At 36.4% G+C, this 17213-nt stretch overlaps 1 protein-coding gene across 1 annotated transcript; it reads left to right on the top strand.

Moving 5' to 3' along the window:
- The first annotated feature begins 904 nt into the window (after positions 1-904).
- Positions 905-16986, top strand: LOC127263323 (uncharacterized). Its single transcript, XM_051292296.1, has 8 exons — positions 905-1318; positions 1427-1479; positions 1647-1706; positions 1841-1918; positions 2138-2267; positions 2356-2408; positions 2870-3060; positions 16634-16986. The coding sequence occupies exons 1-8, from the start codon at positions 1015-1017 to the stop codon at positions 16785-16787; spliced, it is 1023 nt and encodes a 340-aa protein (XP_051148253.1). The 5' UTR covers positions 905-1014; the 3' UTR covers positions 16788-16986.
- The last annotated feature ends 227 nt before the right edge of the window (positions 16987-17213 follow it).

The raw sequence follows: 17213 nt of genomic DNA, 5'->3' as shown, positions 1-17213 counted from the left end.
AAATTTGGTGTAATAGAATAAATACAAAAATTTTGCAATTTTATTTTGTGTACAACTTTAAATGCCTTCAAAGTGAATGTATGTGTAATTTGGGGTCTGTGTCCGTTTGGAGCTTTGAATTTTTGAAATGAGATTCGAATAGTAAAAATTTTGAATCTGAATAGTATATAATATAAATAAATAAATGTTAAAGTTGATATTTTGAATATCAAATTAATTTTTAATATAATATATATATATATAGAAAAAAGTATTTGATCAGATACTTTTGCCATTTTTAAAAAAACAAAAAAAGCTATCACTTATATGTGCTTAGGGATGTCAACGGGACAGGTTTTGTAAGCTTCGGGATCCGCCATGCTAGAAAATATTAGGATTTAAGATCCGCCCCACCCGCTACAACGCGGCCCCAGGACCCGTCCCGTCCCGTCCCGCCAACCCGACAAACTCATTTTTTTTAAAGAAAAGAATAAAATAATTTTTTTTTAAAAAAATAACTTAATACTAAAAGACGTATGCGTTAAAGTACCATAAAATTATAGTTCTAGAAATAAGAATAATCAAATATATACGATAGTTCGTAGTGATGACGGTCAGCGGTAGTCCCAATTATAAAGAGAATTATAAAAAAACAAATGGTAGATAAATTTGATTTAAAATTAAAATTGTATTTTATATTTAATTTTTTAAAAATAAATAAATAATATAATTTATATTGTATAAAAATATAAATAAATTATAATAATTTTTAAAATATCCGGGATGGTGTCCAGGTCCGGAGTGAGACGGGTTTATAGTAAAATCCCGTCCAAAATCCGACCGAGTCTAAAACTCAAAATCTACACCCTGACCTGAACCAATATTTTTAGAACCGAACCCACCAGATTTCACATCCCTTTATGTGCCCTGCCTTTGCTCTAAGGCTATGCTATCCTATCCTATCAGTGCAACCTTCGAGGTGGCGGGGAGTTGTGTCTCTCTCCGTTTCTAATTTCCAATTCCATTCCAATCACCATGCCATCAGCATCAGCTTCTTCCCTACTGTTGCCACCGCCGCCTCTTCGGTATCCTTCTCCTCGATTTTCCCTTTCTTTCCCTTCCAGTCCAACACCCGCCACGATTCAGGGTCCATTTTATCCCTCTCAATTCACCCTTTCTCTCCAGAGACCCAGAGTTGCATCACAGACACAGTACTCCCAGAACCCAGACAAAGACGCAGATGACCAATTCCAGGTGCTGATGGCAATGCAAAGCGGTTACAACAACATTCTAGTCCTCGATACTCCCAATTCAAGGCTCCTTCTGCTCGATTCCACTCGTATGTTACTTAACATACATAATCTTCATTCTGCTTTTGCCTTTTGGCCCTAAATTACATGTTGATCGTGTCAAAAGTATTGCTCTTGGTTGTTCCTGGCTGTCGCAGATAATGTTCATAGCATGCTCAACAAAGCAACTAAATGGACCGGTTCCTATTGGGTACGTATTGTCCTTCATTGACAATTGCTGTTGCACAAGAAATACCATTTCGCCTCCTCAAAACAACTTCATACTCATTTTATGTCATAAATTCGATTGTGGACTGGTTTTTAGCCACGTCATGAGCTATCTATATATACGAGGTTGTAATCCGTTTATCATTGCAGGACGAGTTTGCTACATTGCCGCCTGTGGTTCCAAATGGTCCCATAGCAATCCTTGGCTTGGTAATTAATTATACTTTCCCCTGAATTTTAAGGTGAATATTTACTGCTGGGCACTTCTGGTTCAGGAGACACACACTTGTTCTGCAGTCATGCCTAATTGGTATATTACATGGTGGCATAACAAAATTTTGCAGGGTGGAGGAACAGCTGCACATTTGATGCTTGAACTATGGCCGTCACTGCAGCTGGAAGGCTGGGAGATAGATGAAATTGTATCGATCCTAATTGTTCTTCCTGCATTTAGATTCATTTGACTCCTAACACATTTTTATTTTCTACACAGTATTTTTGCATTTCAAAATGATAAAATTGTGGAATCAACTTACATTTTTTTGAATACTTAGCTTCCCTGATGCTAGATGACAGATCAGTGATCTATGAGAGGATGTTAAAGATTGTTTTGTTTGTTTGTTTGTTTGTTTGATCCCTAGTTAATACATATATCAAGAGACTATCTTGGGCTTTCTGATGTTGAAAAGCAAACAGTCGATGGAGGAGTGCTTAACATTCACATTGGTGATGCGTTTTCTCCAGATGTTGCTATTCCTGGGGGATATGCAGGTATGCAGTTGATTCAATTATGCTAATACAAGTATTATACGTTAGGTCTGTCCTGAAACTATGATTGCTTTCAACATATTGCATGCAGGAATAATAGTTGATCTGTTTGCTGATGGAAAGGTCTTGCCAAAATTAGAACAGGTAAATATATAATTCAACAAAATCTAACAGCTACTGGATATGGTATATGTTCGTGCATTCATGCTCTTCTTTGAGACAGTCATGATTGGTAGCAGTGTACATTTCTTTTATTTGATTGCTACAGACCTAAGAATATGGCCTAATGTAGCTGTTGATTTGACAAATGCAAGATAATAGAAGGAAAAGGCTAAGGAAAAATAAAAATTTTGTTTAGTTATTAATGGCAAAGTTATAGTTTGACAGCTTGGTCAACCTTGAAATAGAATACTGAAGTAACAGACAGTGTAGCTTCTCATTTCTTCTTCATTCCTCAGCACATGATGTAGCCAAATAAATGTCTTGTTTTTTTTATGTATACTTTCATTTTGTATCCAAAAACTTATCCCGTTGATATATAACTTCTGTTCCAATAATCTTCAATCTATGTTGTACTTGTATATATGTTTGTTACTCTCATTCAGACTTCTACTTGGTTGGAGCTCCGTGATAAATTGAAGCCCGGTGGGCGCTTCATGGTGAACTGTGGTGCTGGTGAAGAAGGATTGCTTGATGGGAATGGAGTATGGCAACGGGATGATGAATCATCCAACGATGCTTGGAAGCCGAATGCTACGATAAGAGCTCTATGCAAAGCTTTTCCTGGACAAGTAAGGTTCCATCCGTGTTTTTATTATTGTTTTTGGTTTCTATTATTATTAGGAAGTTATGGGTTTCGGCACCCATATATGGTAGTGTCTGATATATATATGTGTGTGTATGTGTGACACCAAGCAAATTGTCATTAGTTCCTTTTAGGAATGACAATGGATCTGGGTTTGAAATCTGACCCAAACCCAACTCATTTAATTGAGGTCTGGTCCAATTATGCGCCAGGTCATGGGTCTCAGTGTGGATTTAATCCAAACATGGATTTGACTTGATTATATACTAATATATTCATAATATTTAAGGAAAAATCATTTCTATCAATATAATTATATAATTTTTTTTGTTAAATTTGATTTATTTATTCATGATGATTTTCTTAAATCAATATATAGATTTTGATGCATGTTGGGTTCAGGTCTACGTTTATGTCCAAGTTGGAGTGAAAATGATAAGTATTGAAAAGGTATTTTGGTTTTATCGGGTCTTATCAGATATATCTTGGTTAGGATCTGGGTATATTTGCGTTTGGATATAATTAGGTCCAATTCGGATCTTATGTTTAATGATATGTATTCGGGTTTGGTCTTGTTCCAGCAGTACCCAACCATACCCGATATATTGTCATCTTTAGTTTTATTTTGCACTCATTTTGAAGGAACAAATACCCCATTGAACTTGAAAATAAAGAACATACTGAGATTATGGCCATTGATTTATTGTATTTTTATTGATCTACATCTACTTTTCGGTTACCTTATGGGCATTGACAAAGAGTCACATTGAAATTGCAATAAATGAGAAATTAAGTCGAAGCACGTAATGCTTGTAGAATATTAAAGGGATTTCTATCTCATAGCTCTAAGAAAAATTAATTATGTTTTAACTTAAAGTCTAAAAAAGAGCTGCAAATATAGGCTAGGAAATTTTGTAGAGGCGCTAGCCATCCCACAAATGAGTTCCTACATGCCGTCATTATTGAACTATAACAATTTATACAAAAATCTACTTGAAGGTTGACTTTGGATATCAATTGATAGGGAGCCACAATAGCCAAGTGATTGCGTGTTGTTCGTTTTTACACGACATGAGAACAAAGAAAATGGTGGCAATGGGTAGATTACCATACTATTAATAGTAATTATTAGTCCTTAGAGCCATTTAGTAGTCACCTACTAGTATAATTAAAATTACGGTTGAGAAAGGGAGTTTTTAGGTAGTTGATACCGACATATAATGCAACGGCGGGAGGATCGACTGCCAATGTTATATACGTGGCGTGCTTGGTGGAAGCAATCCACTTTGGGTTGATAGTAGCATTTTAGTTGTTTAAGTCTATTGGATTTCATATTTCATTCTATTGTTGGACCTATAATAAGATTATTGAACCACTGTTCCCCGATAAGGATTCTTTAAGTCAGAATTCTAGGGATCTAGGATTTTGATAATCAACCTCGTTATTCTTTATTTTTTTTAGTCGATAAAGATCTATATTTCACTACGTGCCAATTTGGTCCTACCTGCCGGATCATCCGAAGGATGGTGAATACACATCCCGGAGATGTAGACAACCGTCTCAACTCACTAAGATAACCTAACCGCCTTGAATGCAGCGCATACGAAGACGCGACAACATATGTATATGGTTAAGACAATGCATACTCAAATGTAGACTTAGATAGGAGCCATACAAAACTAAATGATTGGACAATTTCACAAATTGATGACAGATCTGGGCGGTGACACTAACCACCTTACGACTGTGGCCAATAATCCCACAGAATCCCCACGTGTGACTAATATGTGCAAACCTAGTGCACCATCAATAGGGGACCAACTGTCAGTCTTCTCAAACCCGGTAGCAATACCGAACATAATGTTATTGCTATTTAATGGTGCTGATCCGATTGGTTGGATCGGAAAGGTATAGCAACAGTTTAAACTACATGATGTCATGGGGAATTGCTAAAAACTGTTAGTAATAGTTGCCATGGAGGGAATGGTGCTAACTTGGTTCCGCTACTTTTAAGCAAAGCACGAGGATTCTTCATAGAGAATTAATGCAAGCGATGATACATCATTTTGATGACTGTTATGCAGGGAGCCCTTACAAGTGACTTGCTTCACTAAAACAAAAAGAAGATATCGACACTTATATCAAAATCTTTTTTACAACTCGGCCACCAAACTTTAGATTTGGCAAAAGAACATGTGTCGGGCTACTTCTTTTGTGGTATGTCAGGCAATTCGTAACAAATTAAGATTGTTGGACCCCAGATACTTAGACACGGCAATAATGGTAAATCATAGTGTAAAAATCGAGTTATTGGAATACCAAGAAAGGAATCCAGGCCGTAAGAGTAAGCCAACCACCATCCTCTATCCAAGCAGAAAATACAGTGAGTCCACCAATGGTAAATCACTCGCCGGGCATTCGCTTGAGCAAGAGAGTATTCTAAGCAACCATGCCAACACATCACGCTCGGCAACCTTGGGCATTCTTTGGCGAGGATACATTATAGGAATCTTTCACTGCAAAAAATCAATTATCTTAGAGAAAAAAAGCCATGCTTTCAATGCAAACAACCTTACAACCCGAATCATGAGTGCCCTATAAAATATATATGTATGTTGATCATGCATGAAGGGGAGTTTTAGGAGTCTAGGCTAGAATAGGTGGATGAGGGAGATAACAAGTTGTCAAAAATGGAGATAGGGGTCAAAAAGGAAACACGAGGAATGCGTCCTTACCCTTGTATAAAATAGTGGGTTTCATAAGGCCATGAACTATGAGGTTCATGGAATGCTTGATGGAGGGGTGGTGGAATACTTATGGATAGCAGTGCGAGTCATAGTTTTGTGTCAAAAGAGTTCGTGGGGAGATTTTTATTATCAATACAACACGATGTATTGTTTATGGTGATACTAAGGGATGAAAGACGTCTGCCGTGTACTAGAGTTTGTAGGGCCTTGCAGTTGGGGATTGGCAAAGAAAATATTGTGGTTGATTGTTATATACTTTCGTAAAGTAACGTGGATTTCATATTAGGAGTTGCATTGCAATAAAATTTGGGCGATGTACGAGTCAATTAGGAAACTATGACAGTGAAATAACCAAGAAAAAAAGATTGTTATCCTTCAGTGAAATAAACCTTATTGGAAACAATAGAACCAGCGAGTTGAGTAAAGACTTGAGAAGCCATGTTAGCAATGTCGGCCAACAATGCAGGCTAGAGGGATCTCGAGAAAGTGCTGGAGCAATATGTAGACATGTTTGAAGAGTTGGGAAGATTGCCACCAATACGTGACAATGATCATCGTATAGAACTCCAACCAAGTTCTTAAACATTAATAATGGATTTCAAAAGCATTCTAGAAGATAAAATAGTTTTAATCCCCCGATGGATCATATGACGTGGATGCATCATTTAGGTATAGTGGAAGCACCATCGCCTACAAAAAATTTGTAAAAAGAGGGTCAACACGACGGTTGAGTAATCGCAATTAATCAAAGGTAAATTAATACGGTATAAGTCATGATTCACGTGTAAATGCCATAAAATCATTTGCAGAAGATAATTTGAATTAAAATGTCATATATCACATAAACATAACTCACACACACCAGTTTTTTAGCGCCTTCATTATATATATATTTTTTATTTTCAAATAATGGCGATGGACACATCCCGAAGAAAACTCCACTATGCCTTAATTAGGGCAGGCTGAACCCAATTTTCCAACCTTATTACTTCATATGACACGCCACATAATTACACATAGCAAACATAGGGTCACAACCCTCAAGAAAAGCTCCATAATAGGTACATAAGGGTTCGAAGCCAAAGTACACGTAAGCCAATTTATTTATTAGTTTACGAGGGGCGCCAAACGGCCCACAACCCTTTAGTCTCCAATATAACATACCAAAAGAGGATTGTACGCAATCCATCTCTCCATCACGGATAACAGTCTAAATACCGTTTCATCGTGAATGACGAGCACCTCGGAATCACCCAAAAAGGGAACCCGCCATCTCGATCCCTCGGCCTAGCCCATTCGGGTTCTAGTTTGAGGTTAGCTAGCTATCCTAAAATACCGGTATACCTTCACGTATTTGCAAGACACAGAGGTGGAAGACTATGCCTTATCATCCAAACAATCGACGAGTTAATCGAACTCGACATGTAGTTTCAATTACCAATATGACCCAATACTCAATATGCTATTAGGAAAATTTAAAAAGAGTTTTCAATTCAAAACATTCCAATTGCCAATATTTAGCCAACCAAGCAAAAATTACAGTATTTAGAATCTAACAAGTTTATTAAAGTCTCACTTGATTTTGCCAAGTAACCGTTTAGATCATATGTCCATCCAAGTAAGCATAGTCTAACCCCAAGAAACGCAAAAAAAAAAAAAAAAAATCACAAATCCTTTCCTAAAAATCATAACTAGGCTAGGACAAAATTAGAGTTTCTAATCCATTTCACAAATCATTCACTTTTCTACTTAAATCGCCGTACAGATTTTCGTATAACTCTACATATCATCCTAATAAGCTTCCTAAAGGAAAGATGGGAAAATCTAAGGTTTTAGAACAAACTCATTTAAAAGTACTTTCAAAGAAACCACCAAGAATCAACAAATAGGTTTAGAAACTATAGCATATCAATTATCTAAGATTAATTTCACTTACCTTAAGAGAAAAATCCAAGAGGAGAAGAAAAAATTTCAAAGGAGTAGAAGAGGACAGCTGCGCGACGGCTGGCTAGAGGAGAAGTCGCTGCTTGCTCCTTCCTGTTCTGCCTCTGTATTTTTTTCTAATAAACATAATAGAGTTGGGTCTTTTTAAATCCTTGGGCCTAAAATGAGCCAAATCAAAACCTTTTCACTACAACACTTGAATTAAATCTTTCTAACTCCTAAAATAAATGTATCACATAAGCCTAAAATAAAATTGCCCGACCTGGCATCAGACTCCGGCAAGTTCCGGCGAACTTTCGGCGATTGTTTTTATGGGGTATTAAAGAGAAAACATCTCAACATAGTCCACACCGTAAGTTTGAGCATAAACTTTAGCCATAAAACGCACCTTGAGGCGAGCAATAGAGCTATTAGAATGGAACTTAGCAGCAAATATCTAGCGACAACCAATCGACTTCTTTCCGTTTGGTAAGGAGACCAACTCCCATGTACCATTAGAGTCTAGTACGTAAATCTCATCAATCATACCAGCACACCAACCAGAATGAGATAGGGCCTCAGAGAGAGACTTAGGAGAATAGTTATAGAGTCAAGAGTAGACGCAAACAAGCAAGAGCTATGGGATAAACAATCATTAAAATAACAGAGAATAGGATAGGCACATTAACTTTTACCTTTGAGAAGAGCAATAGGAAGATCCTCGGTAGCGTCAGGAGGTACAAATAGAGAATCAGTAGACTCAACCAATGGAGCAGGAATTGCATATGAAGAAGAGATTGGTGCAGAACACAATATAGAGGGTTTGGAATGACAGTCGTACACATGAGAAAAGTGAATAGTCTTATATGGAATGGGGGGCTGAGAGCTAGTATATGGAGCTTGAGGCTGAGACTCGGTATAGACTTAGCAATCATCGTATGAAAGGGAACTGTGAGCCCTAGGGTCAAAGGGAAAATGAGTAGATTCAAAGAAGACTGTGTCCAAAGAGATAAGATAAAGATTAAGATCTGGACAATAACATTGATAACCTTTCTGAACACATGAGTACCCAAAAAAGAGGCACTTGAGGGACTTGGGATCGAGTTTAGTGATATGTGGCTGAACATCCCGAACAAAGCATAGACACCCAAAGACTTAGGAGTTATAGAAAACATAGTCTTTGATGGAATAAAGGGTTTGATAACGTGTTGTACCCCCCCAAAACTGACGATGAGAATCGATTAATCACGAAACATGCTATAAAGATAGCACACGCCGAAACCGTCTTAGGAACCTTCATTTAAAACTACAGAGCACAGGTAGTCTCAAGGAGATGTCAGTTCTTGTGCTCAGCTACCACATTTTGAGAAGGTGTATCAACATAAGATGACTGACGAAATGACATAACCCGTGTGGGTTCGTATGTTTTTCCTATATTAAGAAGAATAACCTTAATCAATGTAAGGAATTTGAGAAAAAAATACATAAGATATGGCAGAAATTTGATACTCAACCTTGTAGATTTAAAACCTCAAGAATTTAATCTTGGACCTAAAATCCTAACCAAGGAAAAGGAAAAAATCGATAGACTTAATTCCTCTGCAAAAATTTAGAAGCCACGAACCAATGAATAATTTCAAAGACCCGATTTGAATTCAATTGTGCAAAGAAGAACTTACTCACACTTTGAAAGTAAACACAATGAAAACACAAATTTTCAATGAAAAAGAAATATATTATTGCCAAGTTGATATGAAAGTGGATACAAGGGTCTTTATATAGAGGCCAAGAGGAGGATAGACAAAACATTTACTACAGTTAAATTGACAACAGATTCCCATAAAAGAACATATTCCAATACAATTAATGTCTACTCGTTCCCATAAAATTATATTACCAATAGATATCATTAATGATAACATATTATTAATTGTGTATTACTAATATCACATTAATGACAATATATTCCTAAAAAATATAATTCCAAGATTGTAATTAATGGTAATATATTCCCAAAACGTGAGGTAAACAATGATGTCAATGCTTATGATGTAAGCAACGACATCATCACATATGTTCAATTATTTGAGCTTGTATAACTATTAGGTTTGGGCCGATTGGTCCTCCAATCTTTATCCTTGTGTAAATTTTTCTTCTCAAGTTCTCAAATTAAGTCGGAAAATTGATCTTAGAGTTTACGAGCTCGACTTCGGATAATTGGTCCAAGTGGTTAGGGAGGCCTTTGGACGCCCACGCCATTCCCCTTTTCTTGAAAAGGTTTGTTGTTCTCCGAAAAATATCATCGTCTCCTACATCATACAAAGTCAAATCGGCAACATTAGAAACACCATTGACTTGGTACTCACCTGAGAGTTCGGTGCAGTAACTATTATCATTCACTTTCTTCAAAACACAATAGGGGCCATCACCACGTGGTGTTAACTTGGATTTTCTTATATTGGGAAAGTTTTCATCATGCAAATGCAACCAAACCAAATCATCCAGGTGGAATTGAACTTTCTTGTGACCTTTGTTTGTTTGTTTTGTGTATTGCTCAGCCGTCTTGTGAAGTCTTGTGCAGACTTCATCATGCAATTTCTGCACAAATTCGGCTTGCTTCCTACCATCAAGATTGGTTTACTCATTGCGAGGCAATGACATAAGATCAAGGAGTGTTAGTGGGTTAAAACCATACACAATTTCAAATGGTGAACAATTTGTAGCCCTATGAATGGTACGATTGTAAGCAAAATTCACTATGTGGCAAGCATTATTCCCAAGATTTCAAGTGCTCTTGAACTAACGTATGCAATAAATTACCTATAGTTCTATTCACAAATTCAGTTTGGTCATCCCTTTGTAGGAGATGTGAAGTTGAAAATAGCAATTTTATCTCCAGTTTAGCCTATAAAGTTTTCCAAAAGTAACTAAAAAATCTAAAGTCACAATCAGAAACAATAGTTTTAGGAATGCCATGCAACTTGAGGACTTCTTTGAAAAATAAATTTGGTACAAGTGAAGCATCATTGATTTTAGTGCATGGTATAAAATGAGCCATCTTTGAAAACGATCAACAACCACACATATCGAGTCTTTTCCACTTCTACTTCTAGGCATTTTAAAGATAAAATTCATAGAAATATATACCCAAAGAGATTCAGGAATTGAGAAGGGTGTATATAAACCACGAGGTTGAGAAGGGTGTATATAAACCATGATGTTGAGAGGTTGACTTGGAAGATAAACAAATGGTGCATTTTCGAATAGCCTTCTCTACATCAACTTTAATTTTTGGCCAGTGAAAGTGTTTTTTTAACAAGTTCTAAGTCTTTGAAATCCCAAATGACCCACTAATCCTCCCAAATGTGCCTCAGAACTCAATAAATGCCTTAGTGAACATCTAGGAATGCATAACCGATTTTCACACATTAGGTAATCTCAATAAATGCCTTAGCAAACATCTAGGTATGCATTATCAATTTTCACACATTAGGTACCCATCATGCAAGTGATACTTATTGTAAGCATGCTTAAGACATCTATCATAATCTCAGAAAAGTTCAAATCATTTGCATATAAATCTTTCGAGTAGGAAAATCCTAACAATTTAGATTCAAGGATAGCAAGAAGAGTATAGCTTGGGAAGAGTGCATTGGCTACCACATTATTTTTACCTATCTTGTACTTGACAATGTACGGAAATGTGTTGATGAAAGAGATCCACCGAATGTGTCTTGGGCTCAACTTTTTTTAGAATTTGATGTGATTCAAGGACTCGTGGTCGGTATGGACAACAAACTCATGTTGGCGTAATTAATATTGCCATATTTGGAGCGCACAAACCAATGAATAGAGTTCCTTGTCGTATGTGGAGTAGTTAAGGGCTGCACCATGTAACTTGATGAGACAAATATGAAGGCTTAGTGAATATTAACAAACAATGTACTTCATTTTCCAATTGGTTGATCTCATTCCTACTAACAAATAAGTAGTCATCACACTCTCGTGTATAGAAGATCTGTCGGCATCTCTTTTACTCACTCAACTCTTGTTTTTGGGATTTGAGTGTTTGGATTTTGAAGAAGAGGGATTGAAAGAGGTTTGGAAAAAAACTGCTCAACAATTTTTTGTGAGTCAAGGGTGTTTGAAATGGACTTACTTGTCACATCATCTTTGCTTACAAAGACTTTCTTGCCATTCTTTTGAGCCCTTTCCTTGTTTTGCTTCGCCACATATTGTTTGTACAGATACTTTTGATCCTCGTTGACTTCTCTCGAACTCAATGGCTTCAAAGTAATAGGTTTCCGAAGATAGGAGAAAGTGTACCTATTACGATATCCATCATAAAGTACTTTCTTGTCAAATTACTAAGGCCGTCCTAGTAAGACATGGCAAGCTTGCATCGGGGGTACGTTACACCTTAATTTGTCTTTGTAGCCTTGAATCTCAAACTCCAAATCCACTTGTTTGATAACGTTGATCTCACTACAATTATTCAACCCTTATAACTTATACAGCTTCAAATGAACAATGGTTTTCAAACCCAACTTCTTTACTGTAAGGTCACTAATAACATTATTGCAACTACCTCCATCAAAGATGAAGCTACATACTTTTTCTCATACCTTGCATCTCCCATGGAATAAGTTCTCCCATTGCTCCGTGTCCTCAACATTCATGGGCAAGGTACTTAAAGCTCGCAAGGTCACCAACGTTAGTCCACTATTGGTTATGGATTTATCCTCCTCCGGATTGGTCTCTTCGGTCTTCTCCATGTCCTATTCAGATTTGGATACATAATCTCCAGTGGAAGTGATGATCATAGTTTTCTTGTTAGGACATTGATTGACAAAATGTCATCGTCCTTGACACTTAAAACAAAATAACTCACGAGTGCAAGTAGTGAATCCATTATTTTGAGAATATGTTGTACCCTTTGAGTGTGACAATGCAAGAATGACGATTTTTTCCCCTTACTTGCTTTTGAGGGAGTTTGCGGCTTTGACACGTTTGTCGGTTGCGGCGTCCTTTGATGTATGCGCTCCTTATTCTTTTTCTTCAATTGTCTCTCCAATTTGCATTTCCAAACTATCAACAATTTTTTTATTAAGCCCATTGAAGAAATGGGCCATAATACGTTCAGGATCGTCAATGTCAGCTTACTTCAGCAATATCTCCAACTCCTTGTGGTATTCATCCACCGTTCTTGATCCTTACTTCAAACCTTCTAACCTCCTTAGTACCCCATGGTGATGATGTGGCGGCACGAATTTCCTCCACATGAGTCCTTGCAACTCATTCCAAGTGCGCATGGGAGGCTCTCCGTGTCTACGTCATGAGAGGTTGGTCTGGTCCCAACATGATAAAGCATATTTAGAGAACTCCATGACAACAACACGTAACTTTTGTCGCTCTGAAAGTTGTATGTAAAAAATCAACTCAATTTTACGCTTTCATTCTAGTAACGCCTCGGGATGATACTTTCCATTGAAGGATGGAACTTGGAACTTAACGGGTGGTGCAACATCATCATCATACCTTCTTCGGGGGTTATGCTGCCTCTGTCATGGAAGTTCATCATTCAACTTTTCTTCTTCATCTTCATATTCATGCTCATACCTCCTTGGTTCACAGAGGTTACGTCGGGAAGCTGGTACTTCTTTTGAAGAGTGTTATTTCTAACTTCCCTTTCACGAACACCTTCCTCGTCAAGGGCTTCGGAACAATGTGGAGTACCTTGCCGCTGTTGGTTTAACTCCAACTTATCCATGCGGTCATTAAGCAAAAATATAGGATGGTGTAACTCATTCATTTGGTTCATCACAAAGTTCAAAAGGCTTTGAACATCTACATTTTGAATCCGTGTGACCTCCTCTCCTCCATTAGAAAAATTAATATGGAAATATATGTATTGATTAGTTAGAAAATAAGCCCTCACAACTCTCGTGTTTCACTCCTCATGTATTGTACCTCTTCGTCTTGCACAAAGCACAAATTAGATCGGTGAAGTGTCACAAAAGATGTGACAATAAAAAAATTTCAAGAGAGTGAAAACAACTACGAAGAACTAGAATAAAGTTGAGAATTAAAAAAAAAACACTTATGATGGGAAATGCGGATCTAATAATAAAACAAGCAAACAAGAGTGCTGCTTTTTAATTAGCACAAGCTTTGTGTAATTTTTTTTTTTCGTTTTTTTTCTGCATAATTTTTTTTGCCATTAAGAATATCACTAAGTGTGGGAACTCGAGCTAACTAGCTCTGATACCAAAATGACGTAACTCGTGTGGGTTCATATGTTTTTCCTAGATTAAAGAAGAATAACCTTAATCAATGTAAGAAATTCGAAAAAGAAAATAGATAAGATAGGATAGAAATTTATACTCAACATAGTTGATTTAGAATCTCAAAAATTTATTTTGGACCCAAAATCCTAATTAAGGAAAATGAACAAATCAATAGGCTTAATTCATCTGTAAGAATTTAGAAGCCACGAACTAATGTATAATTTCAAATATCCGATTTGAATTCAATTGTCCAAGGAATCACTCACTCACACTATTAAAGTAAATACAATGGAAAACACAAGTTTTCGATGGAAGTGAAATATATGATTTGCCAAGTTTATATGAAAATGAATACAAGTGCCTTTATATAGAGGCCAATGGGAGAAGGGACAAAACACTTACTACAATTAAATTGACAACAAATTCCTATAAGAGAACATATTCCAATACAATTAATGTTTACTTGTTCCCATAAAATTATATTACTGATAGATATCATTAATGACAACATATTCCTAAATGTGTATTACCAATATCACATTATTGACAACATATTCCTAAAAAAGTATATTTCTAAAATTGTAATTAATAATAATAATATATTCGCACACGTGATGTAAACAATGATGTCAATACTTATAATGTACGCAATGACATCATGACAATGCTTATTATGTACGTAATTTTATCATCACATGCTTCAATTATTTGAGCTTGTATAACCATTAGGCTTGGGTCGATTAGTCTCCATGTTTCATCCCTGTGTAAATTCTTCTTCTCGAATTCTCAGATTAAATCGAAAAATTGATCTTGGAGTTTACGAGCTCGGCTTCGGGTAGTTGGTCTAAATGGTTTGGGAGACCTTTGGACGTCCACGTCATGAAGTATACCATGTTGACACATATATTGATTTGATTGTTCAAAGAAGTATTGTTTTGTTTTATCACTACATAGAACAACAAAAACTTGAATATTAAATTGAGTTTCGATCTCAACATAGAAGGCAGAAAAGTGAGAAAAGACTTCATAACGAGATTTCATAAAATATATCAATTTTATTCGAGAAAAATCATCCACAAAAGAAATAAAATACCGAAAGCCTGATTTTGACACTATAGAACTAGGATCCCAAACTTCAGAGTGTACTAACTCAAGCAGACTACTTGACCTTCTATTAGACCGATGAACATATGCTAGCCGATATAGCTTACTTAAATGACATGACTCACAATCTAAAGACTTAACATGACGAAACTAAAGGTGTAATTGTTTTAGCAATGGTAGTGAGGAGTGACCAAGTCGATAGAGAGCTTCAAAAGGCGTATGAGTACCACAATATGCAATACAGGAATCAGACTCAGCGGGTGCAGGAATATCAAGGATATAGAGCTCCTCTGACGTATGTCCACTACCAACAATCTTCTTCGTCAGACGGTCCTGGAACAGACAATGATCAGGGAAGAATGAGACAAAACAATTTAAGGCATAAGTGAGTTTGCTAATAGAGATCAAATTAAATGCAAGGCCAAGAATATGTAACACAGAGTGTAATGGAAGGCATGGTGTAGGATTAGCGGGTCAGAAACTCTGATTTGGAACAAACCCTTCCTCAGGCAGCAAACAAACCCTTCACCAGATAGCAGATAGATGGACTGGCAGCTGATGGAGACTCCAGCAACGGGCGACTTCGGTGAAGGATGGCCTCCAAACGTCCTCAAAACCTGCTCGGATACCACGAATGAATAAATTGTATCTCTATTCTCTCTAATTCTTATTGTTGATATACATTTAGATTTACAAATATATATAGATACATTGGGCTAGACCTATAAGATACTACTTTGGACTAGGCCCATTAAGATACAATTAACTATATGTTTAACAATATATAACACTTCCAATATTCAATGGTAAGAAAACCCTACTAGAATATTAACTAAGGTTGTAACCTTTAAAAGGTTGTAGCTATGTATCAATTTAACGGGACTTGAAGAATAAGAAGAAAAGATTTGGCACTGTTATTGATGTTGCAATATAATTGTAAAAGTGAGATACAATCAATTTTTAAATGAGATGTTGCTGGATTGTGAAGCATGATAAAAAGCGTGAACTGGCTTAGGACTTTGTCGGTATTGGCCAAAAATCTTTTCTTGATAAAATCTTTGTGAAAATGCCTTGTAGTGCTGTCGGATGAAGATTCAATTGTGATCGAATAGGGTAACCAAATATTGTGTCTTCTGTGAGTGCGTTTTTCTTTTCGTTCTTTTGGATATTATTGTAACAAGTTCCTTGTAAACTTTGTTGAATAAAGTGTGTTGCATTCAACCTAGGGAATAATATAGTTCATCCAAGAGCACCCAAGAGGGATGTATCTCTTTATGCTTGAAAAAGGGATATGCAAGCCTAGACAATGAGTTTGAAAATGGTTTCGTTTTTATTTTTTTATTTTTTTGACTTTACAAATGGTTTTAATCTTAGTTCTTTATCTTGTGAATAATGCTATTGGGCCAATCCATTTCTTTGTTACCGCAACATGTATAATATCTTTACCACTAAATTATTTGGTTGGTCTAAGGTTGTAATTGACAACATATATCTGCAGGTAAGCTGGAAAAAGATGCCACCAGGCGCAGGTGAAAACTATCTTGCTCTTACTGGACCTTTGCCAGATTTGTCTGAGTGGTCCTCTGCTCTTCCCAGTGGCAGTGACCTTAAATCAAGCATCTACAAATGGAAGATTTGCAGTGCCGAAGACCCTTGATAGAAGGAACTACATTACACTGCACCAAACTAACACAATTGCTATACATGGTATGGTATGTATGTATGTATACCCATCTTTCTTTTGTCCCTACCTTTATGTCCTCGATCTTCATACTGCAATTTTGTTGGTTGGTTTTATTCAGTCAAATATATGTATGGCAAAATTATCCATAATTGCTTTATGGTTTCGAAATTCAGTGTAAATTTCTCCTTTACTTTAAAAATTTCATTTGCGCCCTGTTGAAATGTGACTTGAATTTAGTGGTCTACTTGATCCAAAACCAAAGTAAAAAGGTTGTTTCAATTGGCAGGATTACTTTTGGGCTTATCCTTATTAATAACAAATAGGCTTAGGGTTTAGGGTGTTTATAAATAGATAACTATGGTTCCTAGTCGTATGACATGGTTGTAACTCTTTGAATCA

This window comes from Andrographis paniculata, unplaced genomic scaffold (genome assembly GCF_009805555.1).
Source record: "Andrographis paniculata isolate CXL003 unplaced genomic scaffold, ASM980555v1 Contig69END, whole genome shotgun sequence".
Taxonomy (NCBI): domain Eukaryota; kingdom Viridiplantae; phylum Streptophyta; class Magnoliopsida; order Lamiales; family Acanthaceae; genus Andrographis; species Andrographis paniculata.
The sequence above is the reverse complement of the archived record's forward strand: the minus strand, read 5'-3'. Positions and strand labels throughout refer to the sequence as shown.

Excerpts from the sequence above, each read along its gene's own strand:
- LOC127263323 (XM_051292296.1), top strand. The coding sequence starts at position 1,015 with ATGCCATCAGCATCAGCTTCTTCCCTACTGTTGCCACCGCCGCCTCTT. Across the intron at positions 1,919-2,137 it reads GCTGGGAGATAGATGAAATT|TTAATACATATATCAAGAGA; the intron begins GTATCGATCCTA and ends TTTGATCCCTAG. Across the intron at positions 2,409-2,869 it reads TCTTGCCAAAATTAGAACAG|ACTTCTACTTGGTTGGAGCT; the intron begins GTAAATATATAA and ends ACTCTCATTCAG.